The sequence below is a fragment of the Electrophorus electricus genome, chromosome 14 (genome assembly GCF_041902795.1).
Source record: "Electrophorus electricus isolate QZ-2024a chromosome 14, ASM4190279v1, whole genome shotgun sequence".
NCBI classification, from domain to species: Eukaryota; Metazoa; Chordata; class Actinopteri; order Gymnotiformes; family Gymnotidae; genus Electrophorus; species Electrophorus electricus.
The window spans coordinates 6,807,501-6,826,645 of NC_137510.1; the positions used below are offsets into that span (position 1 = coordinate 6,807,501).

A 19,145-nucleotide genomic window follows, 5' to 3' on the forward strand; every position below is an offset into this window, starting at 1 on the left:
GCCAGCTGCAAAAAGCTAGTTAATGAACAGAAGGAACTTGCTCAGGTAAGACATTTTTATCAGATCAGGTGATAAACTGTTAGAAGTGAGGGAAAGGGACTCTTATGGTACCTTTCTTCAAACAAGCCAGTTATATATTTGTTTATATATATATTTGAAAATGTCAGATGACTTACTTATTGCAATGATGCAATGCAACAACTTCATAATGTACACTGCAGGGGGACCTAAATTTTCATAATGTTTTTGATAATTGAACACATTTTGAACGACAACAGTAAAGATCAATCAGGTTTATTTTGAGTAAAAAATATAATGTGTAAGTACTTCTGAAAACAACTAATAAAACAATTATACGTTCAGCAAAACTGTAGAGTCGTTAATAAATAAATAAATAAATAATTTTTACATTTTTATTTATTGATTTTGAACCCTACACTACTGCTGCACACACTTTCTTCATTTTTTTCTTGACATTCCACAAAAGTGCTTCAAAGTTTTAAAATTTTCAGTATGGCTTTAAAAAAGAAAGTTAATTATTATTTATGCAAAATCTACACTATATGGCCAAAAGTAGTATTACACTTATATGAGCATGTTGAACATTCCACTCTAAAACTATGGGCATTAACATGGAGTTGCTCCATCCTGCACACACACACACACACACACACACACACACACACACACACACACACACACACACACACACACACAGAATGCTTGTGCTTCCAGTGGCAGTTTGGCTCTCTATTTTGAGTGGTATAACAGAGGCTGAGCAATTTTGCTTCCACACTTGGTTGTCCCGCACTGTGAATTTACGAATTGTTGTTGCTCCTTGACAGTTACATTTCCCAATAATCACAGTTGGCCAGGGCAGATATGGCAGGAAAGAAATTATGAAGTGAGCTTAGGTGGTATCCTAAGCTGTTCAGTATGATCCAGTCTACTTACTGTCATTTTTTGTCTATGGAGATTAAATGACTATATGCTTCATTTTATACACCTGTAAATGATGAGTGTGGCGGAAAAATGTGTCTAAAATTTTATTAAATAGCTATTCTGTATGAAAGCTGTCTGCTTTGTGACATTGGTGAGTAAATTTAGAAAAAAGGCAAGGTATCCCACACTTCGGATGGGCAGTGTAGTCTGATATTTTGTTCTCGGCATTTGAGTGTTTTTTTCTTTCTCCCCAAAAGTTTCAACAAATGTATGGAAAGGCAAGGTTAAGCTGTGCAATGTGTGCAGTGCAAGTCGTTTTTTATTGACCTGCAGGATAAGTCAGGCTCAGAAAAATGCAGCAAGAACATCCATTGTATTTTCTATTTTTGATTCCATAGGGATTTCTAGCCAATCAGAAGAGGGCTGAAAATCTGAAGGACACCTCGGTGCTACCAGACTTGTGTCTGAGTCATGCCAACCAGCTGATGATCATGCTGACCAATCACAGGAAGCTGCTGGACATCAAACAGAAGTGCACCACTGCCAAACAGGAACTTGCCAACAACCTGCAAGTCCGTCTCAAGTAAGTTAAGCCTTTGATCTTTGCAAAAACTTAGTGCCATTTTCTCTGCCATTTTTGCCTGAGCACGCAAGATGATACAGTACATGCAACATACATTTGTAAAAAATTACAATTACACATTTGTTAAAGGTGCCTGTTTTTGTGTGCTATAAATCATTTACAAGAATGGACAACTTTGCTGGACAGTGTAATGGTATTCTATTAAATTGTTAATAATGCCATGTTACAATTCTCATGAATTTGTATTTATCGAGCACAGTTATTCAGTTGGTATTTTGCTTAACAAACTTTGCAAAGCAGCAACATAATGTGATTTATTTAGCATAAATGTTATTTTAAATGTTGCATCATAAAAATTAAATCAAACATTTTTTACTGGTTCCTGTTTCTGCATAAAATTACTTTCACTGATGATAAAACTGCAGTCAGAGCTTCAGGACCCTCTGTTCTAATGTAAAATGTTTCTTTCTAAAATGACTTTCACTGATGACTAAACATTAAGTCTGTAGCCAGGGCTGCAAGAACTCTGCTGTAATGTAAAAATGTATTTTTGTCTTTTGATAACTTGGGTGGCATGAACCATTTATTTAATTCTTCTTAGCAATGTGAGGATGAATGACCAGGAATAGATTGGTAATGGTAATCTTCTTGGTAATGTGAGTATTGAGGATGTTTCTTGCTCACTGGCATGTTAATCATGGTGCTGGGTGCTTCCAGATGGTGCTGCTATGTGATGCTCCACGCGGACCAAGATGGCGAGAAACTGCAGGCCCTCCTCCGCCTGCTGACAGAGCTGTTGGAGCGGGTGCGTGTGGTGGAGACCCTCAGTACTGTCCCGCAGATGTATTGCCTGGCTGTGGTGGAGGTGGTACGGAGGAAAATGTTCATCAAACACTACAGAGAGGTGAGTTTCTAACACAGCAGAATTTTTGCAGTGCTCTTACTAAAACCCTCTTGGCCAAGCCAGTGATGGCTTACCCATTTAAGCACTGTCTTTAAATGTGTCTAATAGTAATCCGTAAGGAGACCTTTAAGGTCTTTCATCTTCATGTGAATGCATGACTGTCTTTAGAGTTTACAGGAGGTAGTATTTATAGGATGCCACACCAACATCTGTGTTCATATGCTTAGCCTTCTCTGCTCCATTTTTGTCTATTCATTCATGGTGTTTTTCTTTGTTTGTGTTACCACAGTGGGCAAGTGCTCTGGTTAAAGATGGGAAGAACCTCTATGAAGCAGAGAAGGCCAAACGGGAGACATTTGGCAAGCTGTTCAGTGAGTATGAGCTTACAGTTTGTGTTCACAAAACTGCACCTCTATGGATGTAAAATGCAGACATTGTGGAGTCTGTTTGAAGCCATTATTTAGAAAACATGCTTTTGATGTGCATTGTAGGAAAGTCATTCCTTAGAAACCGCTTGTTTCGGGGACTTGATTCCTGGCCTCCCTCGTCATTTTGTGTAAGTATTTGAATTTGTCGATACAGTGAAAATATTTTCACTCTTTTGATTCTTCTATTCTTCTGTTTGCCTGCACTGAATCTGCTCTTTTTTTCTGGATCTTAGACCAGAAAGCCTCGCCGATTTGACTTTGAGCTTCCAGACATCTCTCTGAATGACCTTCAGTACCTTAAGAGCTGTTGTCCTGCTGAAGTGCAGCCTTTTCTCAGGTAAACCCTCATCCTCTTTTAGGTTACAACATTACAAAAAGTCGCACAAGATCAAATCTTTGTAGTTTGTTTGAAATGTTGTGCATAGTGTTAAGAGAGTTCTGTATTAGGGTGATTGAAACACCAGAATGGGCCAGTTTAATCTGCCACATTCCAGTCTTATGAGAATTGTGTATATGTGACAGTACTGATGAAATTGCTTGATGTAACATGTTATGCTGTGAGACCTTTTGAAGATGTGTTGAGTGTGAAATCAAACAGCAGGCATAAAATGTTAGCTTTATGGTGTGCTAAAAGACAAGACAGTTATTTATTTTATTATCTGTCATTCAGCATGGGCAAAATGGTATGCATTTGACACAGCTGAAATTAATTAACTTGTGAATTTGTGAATTAAATTAGATTGTGCTGAAACAGATTCAAGATGTAAACAAAAAAAAAAGATTTTTTCAGAATTTTACATTTTACTGAATTAAAAATGATTAAACCTCATCAGATCTGGCTCATATGGTCATATAGTATAAGCCCATTTGTCTTGTCTTAGCTTATGGCTCTATAGTACATGTTTATCATTTTTATTCTAACTGTATACGTCTTCCCTCAGGGTTCCATCACTGTGTGACTTTGAACCTCTTCACCACCATGTGGAGGCCCTTCACCAGCTAGTGCAGGCAGCTCAAAGTGTAGATGAGATGTCTCAAACCATGACGGACTTACTGAGTGAACTTAAGGTACATAACCGCATTTCAGTCAAGATATTTTTCCACCAGTTTCAAAACTTGCCATTAAAAGATTATATTGCCATATACAACGTAGTGGGCTTTCAGTCAGGAAGAGAAGGCTCAGTTTATAGATATACAGAACGTACACAATAATGTGTGAAATGGTTCACTTTGTCTTAAAATGCAAGTGAGATTTGTTGCTAATTATGTGTTATGGTAGGTTTCTGGAAATGCCATGGGACTCAGCACGTTAACCCCCAGGTCTGAAAGCAGAGCAGAGACCACTCCTACCTCCTCCAAAACCCCACCTGCCCTCAGCCTACAGTCACTGCCTTGCCAGCCACTACCCCTCCCAGCTCCCTTAGAGGACCTGTCTCCTGACAGTATAGATGCCCATACCTTTGACTTTGAAACCATCGGGCACCCCAATATGGATCCTGTACTCCAGCAAGGCTCCTTAGACCTGGACTCGTTGGCTGAGAGCCCAGAGTCAGACTTCATGTCAGCGGTTAACGAGTTTGTAATTGAAGAAAACGTAATGTCACCCAACCCGGTCAGTGACCCCACGAGCCCCGAGATGATGGTAGAGTCCCTTTACTCCTCTGTCATTAATGCCATTGATAGCAGACGCATCCAGGACACCACCACGCTGGAGAGGGAGAACTCCCGCGTTGCTGCCCTCCGGCTGGCTGTGGACAGGTACCGCTCGGCTGCTGAAGAGTCCCAGAGCAACCTGAGGAAGGTGAAGGATGATCTCTGCCATTTGCGCGGCGTTGTTTTAAAGGAGCAACGAGACTTCAGCCTTGCCTTGAAAAAGATGAGCGCCGACGTCCACGGTATAGTGAACAGCATCAGATACTGTCATGAGGGCGAGCTAAGGGAGGCGCACCAGCAGGAGCTGAGGAACCTCATGGAGGACCATGACAAGCAGGTCCATGGTCTCACTGAGGAACTTGATGGGAACCGGGGCATTGTGCGTGATGTACAGCGCGCCATGCTTGAGCTGGAGGGCCTGCTGGAACGGAAGGAGAAGGAGCTGGCCCAGCTGGAGGCAGAGAGGGAGCGCTTGCTGAAGGAGGTGTGCAGTGGGCATCAGCAGGTGGTGCAAGAGCTAGAGAGGAGGCTCTCTGAGCAGAGAGAGGCACTACGGGATGCTGTGCTCGCCAGGGACGCCCTCGCCAGCCAGCTGGACAGCCTGCATGGTGAGTTAGAGCGCAGCCGGCAGAAAATACGGAAGGAGATGGAGAGCGCTGAGAACAGCCGTCTCCAAGAGCTGGAGAACCGTCTGAAAGAGGAGCAACACGCCCAGCTGGAGGCCCTGAAATGGGACAAGCAGAGTGCTCTGAATGCTGTTGCCCAGGAGAACGAGGCTAAGATCCTGGAGATGAAGGAGGCCCACTCCATAGAGTCCAAGAAGTACGAGGGCCGCCTAAGAGACTCAGAGGCCCGTGGTGCTGACCTCACTGACACTTGCTGCAAGCTCGAGGTGGAGCTGGCCCTGAAGGAGTCTGAGAGTGAAGAGCTTCGCCTGCAGCATGAGGAGGCCCAGGCTCAGCTGGAGGAGACCCTGCGGGCTGAGATGGCATCGTGCACAGGCATCCTGCAGGAGCAGGTGGAGGCTCTGACCCAACAGCTGCAAAAGCGGAATGAGGAGCATGAGCTGGGCCTGGCGGAGCTGCGTGCCCTCATGCGCCTGGAGAAGGACCACTGCATCTCGGAGCTGGTGGACCGGCACGAGGAACAGAGCACCATCCTTCGCCACGAGTTCTCTGCACTCAAGCAGAAGTCACAGGAAGTGAAACGGGACTGCGAGGAGCGCCATCTGAAGCTCCAGCTTGAGCAGGAGGAACAGCTTGCTGGATTGAGGGAGGAGCATGACCAGGAAAAGAGAGGGTTCCAGGACAGAGAACGGGACTTGCAGGCCACCATCAGTGACCTGCAGACGGAGATCACCCTCATGTCTGGAAGGCTGGAGCAGGAGAGGCAGGAGGCTCAGAGAAGGATAGAGGAGGACAGAGAGGAGGCTAAAGTGGCACTAAACAATGTCTTAAGGGACTCTGAGCTCCACATGGTGGAGCTTGAGACAAAACTTTTAGAAAAAATTAAACTACTAGAAACTCAACTTGAAAGACAATCCACGGACGAGTAAGTAAAACTAATTTTAAAGTTTTCTCATAAACATAATCCACATATCCAATCTGATCTGATCTGCTAAACACAAACTCATAAACTGAAGTTGTTCTTATACTTTCTAATAATTACACGCCCAAAACTCCCCCTCAAATTTCAAATCGTCGGAGGCATTAAAATGTTTTAAAATCGCATCTGATTTTGATGAGCTTGCTTTTTAAATGCAACCTTTTATTGTTATAATAATAGATTAACATAATTTCCAAAAACTGAACTTTACAGGTCAAAAAGAAGACAAATCATTATAAATTACATGCCAGATGGAAAAAAAATTGGGGGAAAGATTTTTTTGTTGGTCCAAAAAAATTGGGGGAAAATTTTTTGTTGGTATATTCCACATGAGATATCTCCACAACAAGAACAGAGCCTATTTTTTGTTAATAAAAAATCTTTTGGTGCTATTTTTTTCTTGTAAAATTAAGAAATGGTGTTGGTTGCTTCCTAGTGATGGTTTCTCATTGTACAATTTGTTGAGGCTGTGGTGTATTTCATTCAGTATTTATTCTCATGCAGTCAAAAACTATAGATTTCTAGACAATTTTTTTCATTATCATATTCATGTTATATGGTTTATTAGGTCTACTAATAATTACTAAATAAATAAAGTAATAATTGCTACACTTGATTTATGATATAGGTTTTGTCCAAAGTACCAAATTTGGGATCCAAAATTTTGGGACATTTTGGTGCTGCATTGCTAATATAATTTGGTTGTTTTGGACACCAAATTTAAGTAAACAGCCCTAGCAGACAGTGACCCCCATGTTGACTAATTTCCAGATAAAGGCTGCCCTTTTCTGCTAGTCCAGAGCTCCTTATGGCCAACTCCAAGTATTTTATCATAAGGCGAATAGAGCTGAGTGCAGCTACCAAATGCACGGCCACCAGCAGTACTCATGTGTGGCTGTGGTGTTGGCAGAGTGGCAGTGACTAGGCAGGGCGAGGTGGAGTCAGTGGCTGGGTCGTCTCTAGACAGTGCCCTGCAACAGAGGCTGGAGGAGGAGAAGGCATCACTCCGGGCGAGGTTGGAGCTCATGGAGAAACAGAAGAACGAGGAGCTGCAGAATATGAAGACGTCACTGATTGCTGAGCAGCAGGTGGCTTGTGTTTTCATAGCATGCTTTGAATGACTGACTGACATCTTAATTATTTCTGCACGTCACTGTCTCCCAGTCCTGGTGCTGGAGCCACTTACTGCTCTGCTTTAACACCTTGGATTCAGCACCTTAGTCACTTATCAAGGTGTTTCTGAGGCAGCTGTGTTACGAGTATGAATACACTATACTATATATGACAGAGGTGCTCCACAAACAAGGCTAGGAAGCACCCATTTCTTCCATTTCTTCACAGCTGAGATTAAGCTTGAGTACCATCTGTCAGTATTTAAATTAAAGTTTGCTGGAATTGATTGTGGAAGGAGTAGTCTTTGGGTAATGTGTGTTTGTGCTGGGGTTTTTTGTTTTGTTTTGTTTTGTTTTTTTTATTCCCTCTCCAGACAAATTTCAACACTGTCCTCACACGGGAAAAGATGAAGAAGGAACAGATTATTAACGAACTGAGTGAGAATCTTAAAAAAGTGACACAACAGCAGGAGAAAGACAAAGGTAAGACTTTCAGCAGATGGTGTGGTTGTAGTCATCACACAGGGCTTGCTTCAACAGATAGAGTGGTTATAGTCATCACACTGGATTTGTTTCAACTGATGGTGAGGTTATAGTCATCGCACAGAACTTGTATATTTTGGGGGAAGAAAATAAAATGGATGCATTTTCACTTGTAAAAGATGCCTGCACAGGCAATTTATACTGCTCTGGTAACTGGTAAGTAACTGTAAACAATTGATAAATCAGTTACATTTGAATATGGAAATCACTGAACTGTCCAAATTATGCTAGACTTTGCCTTTCTAGGACTATGGGTAGGGCACCCCTAATGGGAAAACATTTCGCATTCCCACAGGCTATTAATGACTACATACTAACTTTGTACAATTGTTAACATAAAGTTATTATTTCAGTTAATGACTGAAACAACTCACTGATCATTACACTGCATACTGACATGCAACTAGAATGCATTTTTAATTCAGAATGAGTTATTTCTCTCTTCATTACAAAGGAATGCTTCCTATAACTATTTATTGCTCTATAAAATTTCATAACCCATATTATGTTAATTTTAATGAAATTAACATAAACTAAGGATGCCAGTTGAATGCAGCAAAAGTAAAGAAATTAGTAACCAAGCCTATTTTAATTTGCTACCGATGTGAGATGCCTTTGATAATTGGTATCTTAGCTAACTGGCATATTTGGTTTACTGAATCCACTCTTCTTGGGTGGGCTACTTCTTAGCACTCTTCAACAGTGGTGAGAAACATCTCTGCTGCTGTCTTCCTCCAGGCCTGATTGAGACTCTCTCAGAAGACCGTGCCTCCATCCTTCAAGAAAAAAAGCAACTGGAGGAGGAGCTCAACCGTCTCCGATGTACTGCGCTCGTCTCCTCTTCCTTTTTCACGTCCAATCCTGTCCCTGTCTGCATGGAGTCACCTGGGGCCTGTGGTTCCACCCCTGCGGAAGCCCCTGCTTTGCCCGGACTGGACTCAGAAAGAATAGCGGCCATGGCTGCGCTGCGAGATGATGACAGAGTCGACTCTGCTGTGGAGGCCAGCATGATGACTGTGCAGTAAGCTTTATTTTATGCCACACCCACACATGATGACTGTGCAGAGTATAAGAGTAAGACTGTATTTTGAATGATACCCACACATGACCATGGAGTAATCCTCTGTTTTAAGCCACACCCACACAAAAAACTGCTGAAATAACACAGTATGAACTCATTATGCTACTTTGGTTGAGTAGTTTCATAGCTAAAAAAGTTCTACGTGTTATTGTCCCTCATATGATGTCTCATTACATTAATTATCAGGATTGTCAGACCCAGAATCTTGATCAAAATTTTTGTATACCTATAAAGTGCTAATATCTTTACCTTACTGTGTAATTCGTGACTAAACATGTATATTCTGTGCTTACTTAAAAACCTTCAGATCAAAAAAATGATATGATTAAATTATTAAAGCTTAAAAAAAACTTCCCTCATTTAGTGTTAAGGGATGCAACTGCTTTGTAATTGCAGTTCCTTTCTTTCTTAAAAAAAATTTATATCTAAAATGCTTCAATGGTCACAGAATAAACACTAAATGGGTAAATATTGGTGTCCTAAATTAATACTGGTGGCTGGAAAACCAAACCGATTAGACAGATAAGGTGAGACACACTGGAGGAGCCTTGTGTTGCTTCATATTCCTTGCACTGGTCAGATTTTGGCCAAACTGGATCATCAGGAAATCAGACAGCTCAGGCACAGAAACAAAGAGAGGCAGAGTTTGAAGAGTCAGACTGATTTGCTTTCTGAACCCCATATAAATCTTGCGTTTCAACTCTGAAGTTAGCTGTTATACATTTTAAGACAAAATAGCAATCTGTTAGACTGTGTTTTAGTTCCAGACTAACTTTCTCATGTACTCTGCAAATCGTCAACTTCAGTGACATATATTCATAGTATTGACATGTATCCAAAATGTCAGAGTTCCAAATCTTATTTGCCAATGCTACAGTACTCTCATAATTTGCTGCTTTAATTTCACTGTAGTGATAACACACTGATGCTATCAGAGGAGAAGCAACGGATACTTATACTGGAAAGGGTAAGTAGATCACTGCATCACTGTCTGTAGTTCAAGCTTCCTGGCACATTGTAGCTGATAGATAAAACATGAGCAGACAGTTGTTGGGATTCTATAGGTTTGATTTTTCATTATGCACATCTCTGTTACAGACGTTACACATGAAGGAAGAGGAGAACAAGAGACTCAGCCAAAGACTGGTATGTGTTACACTGTAACAGTCCAGTCTCACACTTCAGCACATGCGTTTTCACACACGTTTTAGTCTTTCTGGACTGAATATAACATTTTAAACTAATAATAAGCATATTCACAAATATGATAAATATGGTCAGTCAATGAAAAGAATCCATAAATAAATGTAAAACCTGCTTTGTCTTTTTATTTAGTGTCAGCTGTCAAATTTTTTCTTCTTCTTTCTTTGTTTTATTTTCTTTATTTCCTTAAAAAGTGCTTAAAGCACATCTACATAAACCACATCCAAAACCATTTCAATTGTGTTGGTTAACAAAATCAATGTGGAAACGGGAAATTGACAAATAATGCAGATGACACAGAACCGCATTTGTTTGTGCTTTAGTGCGTTGTAAAGCTATAGTTGTTCAGGTGGCAAGAGGCATATTATCAGTTGTTAATTAGAACATGGGTCTCTTTATATGATTGAATTAACTTTCCCACAGGACCATTTCTGTAAACAGGGTTAATCTTTTTATGAAAATTGTGACACAGCTGTACTGGAAGTAAGGCATGAAGGAATGTCCTCTCCATTAGCTGCTAGGAGAGCAATAAGCTCAAGTGAGAAATAGCAAGAAAATCAGTGTCATTTTGCAGCTGATTTAAGCATGTTTATGGAAGTCTCACCCATAATATCTGGTAGACATTTCTGCTGTGTCTGCATGCTGCATGACTGCTTGAAATTAGTTTAGTCAATGCTGAAATTTTTTTTTTTTGTCTTTTTTTTTTCTCTAGCACATTCCCTCTCACCAATTCAAACTTCACTAATAGGTTAGCATTACTTGCATAGCTTTCTCACCAATTTGTATCTGACTAAGTAAAAAATGCTTTTGCTATATTTAATTTTCCCTTCACATTTGTGCATGGAATCATCATTTTGTCATGGCCTTTACAGGGCTTCAACATGGTCATAATAGGCTGAAAACGTTTGGTGTGCTGCTGCCACCACTAGGTGGCAGAATAATCAAGTGAGACTGAAGTGATGGTCCTCAGTGTGTGGTTTGTTGTATTAAACACAAGCGCACACAGTCCAAGCTCGTAGTTATTTGAACCATAAAGTACTACAAGAGAAGACCAAATCTCTAGATGAATGTATTTGTGAAAAGGATATAATGTTTTAAAATGATATTTCAGCAAGTGACTTATTTTTTAAAATTAGTTTTGATATTAATATATTTACTCTTAAAATGTGAAATGCAGTTCAGTTTCTGTTTTTCTGCAGCTGTATGAGGCAAACTGTGAAATGGAATGAATAGTTGGGTGCACAAATTACAGGTTTGCCAGTCACAGAGGCAAAAGGAAATTTTAAGGTGTCAAGAAAGACAAGAGGACCCAAAATAGCTTATTCTAGATAAGGAACATTGTCTCACAAAGAGCAGTAGACTAGTAAAAGTAGGTAGTTATTATTATTATTATTATTATTATTGTTGTTTTTAAAGCCTCGCAAGTTGACTACTGATTTCCGTTTAAATTTTGTCATGAGCCTCAGAAGTGACTGCCATTCAGAAACTGCTTATTTACCAGAGCCAGTGTTGGGAAAACACTGCTGGTGTAATTGTATCTTTGTAGTGGATGAAGCAATGTCTGATGCCTTGTCTGATGGGATGTCTGATTTCGAAGTTTTTTTTTTCTATTGAGAAATGTGAGATGTCTCTAGCTCACACTGCAAGATTACAGAAGTTTATTCTAATGATGTTGCTGTTCTTCATGGAGAAAGTTGCTGTTTTCCCTACTAGTTATGATTAAAAATGTATAGAACTACTTCAAGACAGAAGACAAAGGGAAATGGTCATGTATTTGTTGTATCCTTATTTACTCTGTGATTATCATGCTACACAACTATTGCGTCCTAGCTTGTCATTTGTTGAATATTTTCTGCATGTGTTCTGTTCAGATGTCACAGAGTATGTCCTCTGTATCTTCGAGGCATTCAGAGAAGATCGCTATTAGAGAGTAAGCGTCTCAGTCATCATTACAGCTTTTAAGACATTTCTATATTTTTTTTCTTTCCTGAATTTGTCTTCAAAGCCTTTTTCTTTGCTTTTGTATTTTTTCTTATAGTTTTCAGGTTGGAGACTTGGTCCTTATTATTCTAGATGAGCGGCATGATAACTATGTGCTTTTCACAGTCGCACCCACTCTCTACTTTCTGCATTCGGAGTCACTCTCTGCCCTGGACCTCAAGCCAGGTCTGACTCTCTAAACCTACTTCAGCTTACCCAGTGCCTGGGTTGGTATACAATGGAGTGGGGAAAAATACATGTAATTTAGTCTGCCGTAGAGTTAAATGGCTAAATTGAGCTTAAAGGTTCAATTTCCTAGAATTAGTATTTAAAAGACCAAAAATATAAATTCTGTGTAATTCCACTACATATGTGTATTCCACTACTTATAGGCTTATGTATGGTGTTCTTTATTGTTTTTTATGTTAAAATGTGTTTAAATGTTTTTTCTTCTCGCTCTTTAGCAGCTGGAGCCACAAGGCGACCATGGGTCCTTGGGAAAGTCATGGAGAAAGAATATTGCCAGGCAAAAAAGGTGACTGGTTAACATGATTTATCATTTTTCACTTTGTTGACAGTTTTTTGTTTTGTGAGTAATGTGTCAAATTTATTCTTAATTCTTCATAAATGTTTTTAGAAAGGTGTTCAGAGCTGAAATTGTACCCTGAGGGCTTAAGTACTGTCATTAACAGCAATTACAGCTTTTTAGTTGTAATTATTTGTGTGTGTGTGTGTGTGTGTGTGTGTGTGTGTGTTTGTGTGTGTACACACACTATTTCTTCAGGCCCAAAACCGGTTCAAAGTTCCACTGGGCACCAAATTCTACCGTGTAAAAGCCGTGCCATGGAATAAGAAAATGTAAAATTGTAATATCACTCTGTCATGAGCTAGAATGTTTATATTGCATTTTTCAAAGATCTCATGTCATTCATAACTGTCTCATCGAGAAAGCAAGAAGACAAATGTTATCTTGTTCCCCTTTTTTCTTTTTTTAAAGCCCTCTGTGGCAACCCATGTTTTCCTCTGTTTATTCAGAGGGTTTGTAAATGTGGACCAAATAATATTACTTTATTGGGGCATGCCCTTTGCATACTGGCTCCTAAGCCATTGTAACAAGTCTGTAAAATGAACAAAAGCTATTTGGATGTTATATATTAGTTCATCATTATTATTGACATTTTGTCCATTTGTTGGGGGGGAAACATTGTATCATTATCAAACTATTTGCTTCTCAAGGTTCTAAAAATATAGATTTATTGTAAATGTTTATGGGGGAATGTTCATGGCATGCACAGATATATTTTCTTTAACTCTCTGGATGTGTGTTGTAGTTGGAAATGTAGGTTAAACATGCCGTTTGTCACATAATAAGAGTATGGCCCTCCTGTTCATAATGTACACTGGGATGGCCCAGGCAATTCCAGGCCGTGCAATCTTTGAAATGCACTTTCACAGACATAATGCTTTCGTTTATTCAGAAGGGAAGCAATGGTGCTGTTGGAAAACAAGCTCGCAGTGAAACTATGAAGCACCACATATCTTTCCGCTACTATAGAACATTGACATGTAGAAAGAATTTTTTCCTGTTTGTTGTATGTCCTTATTGGATTAAATCATGACATTGTATATTATTCATGAAATCACACAAATAACAAAAATGACTGTATTGTAAAAGAGTTTAGAGTTTTCAAACAATAAAGGTTTGACCCCAGATGTCTCAGGGTGAACTTATTTACATTCAATATATCCTCTCTTTCTGTCTATATGTGTGCATAGGGTGGAATGATTTTGAAACTTTTGTATGTCTATTAAAGCTAAATTCCACATGTAGTGATTAGTGTGATCCTACGTGGTATGTGTATGGTAATTAGAGAATCCTACCATCACCTCTGGAATCTGTTTGGAGTGAGCGAACAAGTTCAGGATGGACACCACCACCAAAGTTAGGCCTATGATGAGGTACACGCACACACACACACACACACACACACACACACACACACACACACACACACACACACACATATATATATATATATATATATAACTTTGTCGGGCTACAGTTGTCCTCTTCAGTAGATGCACGAATAGAAAGTTTCTGTTTTGAGGATTTATCCTGATAGGCCTTTAAACATTTTTATGTCAATTTGTCCTTTTCTCTGGCTTTTGAAATATCTTACATTAACAACTATTTCAGGGACAAATTAATGTTAATGATGCTGTAGAAGAACAATGTAAGATATACCCTCACATAAAAACAATGTTCCCCCTCATTTATTGTACAAACACAATTCATCAAGTGAAGTATTTTAGTAAGTAACTTGTACATTAGACATAGAGCTTTTTATAGAGAGAACAGCATGCTTGGCTTAAACTAGAACGATGACATCCTCAGAACTGCTTCAGCAAACCCAGAGTGTGGCCAAAAGTCTGCCTCTAATTATATGCAATTACAAGCTATGAAGACAAGTACTTGTTTACGTAAGTTTTCCAATCATCAGCTATTGACGCTCTTGAGTCATTGGCACTACTTCCTGCCAGGCAAAATAGAAGATTCTCAAGGAATTATGCCTCTATTGTGTTGAAATAAAATAATGAATATCGAACTGGTCCATACATGTCAGAAATTAATGTATCTATTTATTTTTTCTTCATTGTTTATTGCATTATATAACATGTTCTGTCTAAAATTAAATACTGGCAACAGAGAAAGATTCTGCAGTATCAGTGCAGAGGTAATGTGGTTGAGGGAATTATTCCCAGTGTGCCAAAGTTAGACACGTCTTGCATTCATGTTCTGCCCTCATCCAAACGCTAGCTTTTGTGGGCGCATTATCTGCTGTGGTGTGGAAATGTTGGCATGCTTCTCACAGGCAGCAGACTTCAAAAGGGCTTCAGCGAGGGGCCCGGCGACGGTATTGCCCTCGCGGAAGAGCAAGGCGCACCAACATCACTTTCCCAGTTCACAGCGGGGAGTCTAGCAGCTCTCTGCCGAGCCTTCGGTACCATGTGGGCCTAGGGGTGTTTCAGCAATGTTTTGCCTTATTTTCTCCATTTAGCATAAGTCTGCTGTCACATTTGGATGGCATTTTCAGAAATTCGCTGGTGTGATTCGTAGAATCTCGGGACAGGCCTGACGGAGTAAATATGCAATGCTGAGGTTTCTGGCGAAGCAGCAGCATGTGCAATGGACAGGCCCGCGAGTGCAAATGTTTACAACCCCCCACTGTGCCTCTGGGACGTCGAGACGATGGGCAGAATGGAACTGGGCGATGGTGCATTCCTCCCCTCCAAAGAGGGTTTGCTTCACCCAAAAGAAAAAAAAATACACTAAAATAAACCAGCAATAAAGACACCAAAAGCAATTCATGGAAAAAATAAATAGAAAAAATAATGCGACAAAATGGGTGTAGAAAAATAATCTTAAAATGAACCATGACTAAAAAATTTATCTTTATTTTGAAACTTAATATTATCCTGCGTTGACATTAATAGTGACTTGTCTTTGTAGAAGTTTCCTTTAGTCACTGCAAATACATTATTTGTAATAACGGAGTAATAATAATAAATAATAATGGATTAAGTAGAGATGGTCGGTGTACCCATAGAGTGGAACGCAGCAAAGCTCAAGCTTCTTTGAGAAGCACTTGAGATAAAAAGTTAGATAGTACTGTCTAACAACTAACTGACACTACTTTTATTGTTTTAAATTTATATTCCAGTAGACAGGATTTGAAAAATAAATACAAGGTTAAAATTTCAGTGTGTGTGTATATACATCTGCAGTGCAGTTCACATAAAAAATGCACTATAAAGAATAAAGCTGATGTGTTGGTTTTATGTATAGTTAGTGTGTACACTAAAGTTTAGTATATGGTATATCAGTGCTAAGAGAGATGTTAAGTTGGCATTTCATAGTTTTTACCATCTAACTACTGTGGTTCTTTGTCATCAGTTTTGGTGACATGCGAGACAAGCAAAAACCTTATTCCAGTCTCAACGTTTCCTCTCACTGAATGTTGTGTAAGATCTTAACTATTTTATTTGTTTCTGTAATGTTAGGTTGTTTTATTTAGGACATTTTAAGTAATCTTAAACCAGAGCTATCGTAATTTAATTTACACAATTCGTTCTGAAATTAAGCTTTTATTATAAATATTTGCAAACTTCTGAAAGCCAGTGAATCAGTACAACTAGGTTAGCTAGCTAAAAGATATTTGGTCACTTTTTGGTTATATAACCTACAGTTAATCTACCATATGTATTTGAAAAAGACTTTGCTACCAAACCTATGGAAAATATAACTATTAGAATTAAGAATTATTTACTATTCGTTAACTGAAGACGTGGTTTCTATGTGCTCAACAGGTACATGAAAAAAGTAAAAGAGTATAGGCCATATAAGCCGTATAGGTGCATGCGGAGCAGAACTCATTTTGTGAACTCGACTTGGGTGTTGAGGGGGATCGAGGTGAAAGCAGGAAATATTTGGAACAGAACAGCCTTCAGCCATAGTCAGGGACTTTCTTTTAACTATAAGTGAGTAAAATGTAAAAGGTTTCCTGGGTAAGTTATTAAAAAGGTGAGTACGCACAATTTCAGATTTTAAAAGATACGTAAATAGTGATTACCATTTACTGCATACCTGACTCATTTGTCTCTGACAAATCTGTGTCTACAACCTGTATAGTATTCTTCTGTTTTCTTTTATGGTTGAAAGTATTCTTCAATGAAACATTATTGTGGTTTTCTGTGGTCTGCTAGGTTGTGAGCTATTGACTTTTTACACAGTCTTTTTCAGCCTGACACTTTAAACCTCATGTTGAGAAAGAATGACATTAGTCTCCACATGCAAATGCCTCATGTCAAATCAACTCCAACCATCCAGTCCTTCTCTTGTACCAGAACTAACAATGCAACAATACACAACTGTCCAACAGCAGAACAGTTAGTTGTTCATGTGCCTTCAGTGCACTGAAATGGAGAGACTGTATATACAAATAGCCATTATTCACAAAATATAGAGGTAAATACATTTGAATTAAAGCTGACATTATATATTTTTACCTCATTGTCATCATTGCATTTCAGTCTAGTGTTCTTGAGCACAGACCTGAAACAAAACTTACTTTCAAATGATTTACAGACTGCAGCATATTGAGATGGAGGCTTGTCACCACAGTGATTGGATATAAAGGTTCTTTCAAAAGCAGCAAGTATATTCCTGATGTAAAAGGTGGATAATGGAGTGCGTCTGGACAAGTCATAGCTAATGTTGAAGCTTAGCTTCTAATTCTTCCAGTCTGAGCTTTATGTCTAAACCACACTTAGAACCACAAAGATAACACAGCAGAGAAAATATTGCCCTATTGATAATAGTTAATAGAGATGAGGGAATAAAGGGAAATAATGAAAAATGTTTAAAACTTGATAAAGCAAGCAATCAAAACAGAGCAATTGCAGGAAGTCTAACGCATCAATAAAACGAGAACTGTACATCTGAAAGTAAATCTACTTAAATCCATCAAATGTAGTTCATTGTGACATAAAATCGGGCTTGGGATTGTGGCTCTGGAATAAACATCCTTTGAAAAGACATATTTATTCTACAAAAATGCATAAAGTTAATCAGACAGACATGTTTCACTGGCTTCGTCACACCTGTGAAAAGCAAGGAAATTTTAGTTAAAAGGTGAATACAAACTAAATGATCTTTTGGATTATCAAATGCAGAAACCAGTATTTATTTGGTATTGTGTCTGATCTTATGAGATATTCCTTTTTGTTACACTGTGGATTGCTGCAGCAAAACAGCTTTTTAAAATCATTTTGTCACCTTTGTGCATTTTAAGATATTGTGACAGATTCCAATTTAAGGTGTACAGTTTTTCTCCCCTGTGGATTTAGATCCAGATTCACACTGGGTCCCTACACTTAACTATCCAAATATATAGAGTATATATCTCCTCAAAGATTTATAGTCCATCTCAATTTAGTAAATACAACTGGCAGAATATTATCTAACAATTTAAAGCACCCGTGTGAGCCCCAGAAGTAGTGAATTCAGCAAAATACAATATACATTCACACTGCTTGCCCACGATAGCTTGTGTCAAAAGCCTGTGCGAATTTGTGTGCTGTTGTGTTCAGCTGACACATGCTTGCCCTGAAGAAAATCCCCCTATAAGAAAATTCATCCTGGTAACTGAAGACTGGAAGCATCAGCGTCCGCATGCATCCCACTCTCATAACTGACATAACTCTAAACTATGTGCAAGGTACTGAAATTAGGGATAAAGGTAAAACATTTGTAACAATTAAGATGTTATAAGAATCTATAGATGTGATGATAGGTGTAAAAAGGTCTTTGGGGGCTTCAGGGAAATCACAGTTGTGCCCATATTATTTTTCTAACTTTAAGCATGAGTTTGTTTTTGTAGAACACTTACTTATTATCTGCTTTCAGAAATTGGCGCAAAAGATCTTTGATCCTTAATGTGACAACATTTAATTATTATTAGTTATAACATGAATCAAATTTCAGATTTCAGATTATGATGTGTTTTCCTATTAGGACGATGCTGTGTGAAAGAAGTAAGGTGTGGGAAAGCAGCGTGCCATGATGTTGGGAACCATGGAAGATAGCAGAGCACGTATTCACACCATGACAGTTGTTGTGGTCGCCTGAACTCACAAGGAGAAAGGGGCCTTTGTTTTAGGTGACAACCAAATAGGTGCTTTATGCGCTTCCGTTTCAGCACATTTTCAGCCTGTAACCTACGACTTGTCTCTCAGGGAGAAAGTCCTGTCCTTTCTGCATTCTAGGCTAAGGAAGCATGAGTTTAAGCAATCTCGGATCTTCGGTGGCTCTGAGCAGCTTCACTATCTCATACTCTTCACGTCCCCTTAGTAAATCCTAACCTCCCGACAAACATCTGCAAGAGCAATTTAGTAAAATCTTCAAGGGGTTTATACCCCATTAAAAAACGCGCGCCTTTGTATCTTTGAAAATAAATTTAAACCTGAAGGGAAAAAGAAGGAAGATTTTAGAGCAGGCTAACTGGGGAGGGGAACCTTCGTCCTTGAAACATCTGTTTCATTTCCCGTAATA

At 39.1% G+C, this 19,145-nt stretch overlaps 1 protein-coding gene across 4 annotated transcripts in view; it reads left to right on the top strand.

Annotated features, from left to right (window-relative positions):
* Positions 1-13,745, top strand: part of rb1cc1 (RB1-inducible coiled-coil 1) — a 28,357-nt gene extending 14,612 nt beyond the window's left edge. For 2 of the 4 annotated variants that reach the window (XM_035530595.2, XM_081695737.1), the window contains exons 7-23: positions 1-45; positions 1,341-1,525; positions 2,243-2,429; positions 2,719-2,800; positions 2,921-2,985; positions 3,091-3,194; positions 3,799-3,925; positions 4,137-6,061; positions 7,026-7,203; positions 7,602-7,710; positions 8,509-8,791; positions 9,764-9,818; positions 9,950-9,997; positions 11,926-11,984; positions 12,093-12,220; positions 12,499-12,569; positions 12,819-13,745. The exon at positions 1-45 is cut by the window's left edge and continues 126 nt beyond it. In XM_035530595.2, coding sequence (XP_035386488.1) covers positions 1-45; positions 1,341-1,525; positions 2,243-2,429; positions 2,719-2,800; positions 2,921-2,985; positions 3,091-3,194; positions 3,799-3,925; positions 4,137-6,061; positions 7,026-7,203; positions 7,602-7,710; positions 8,509-8,791; positions 9,764-9,818; positions 9,950-9,997; positions 11,926-11,984; positions 12,093-12,220; positions 12,499-12,569; positions 12,819-12,896 — 3,729 coding nt within the window. In that variant the 3' untranslated portion in view covers positions 12,897-13,745. The other 2 variants (XM_035530596.2, XM_035530597.2) reach the window with 2 other exon arrangements.
* The last annotated feature ends 5,400 nt before the right edge of the window (positions 13,746-19,145 follow it).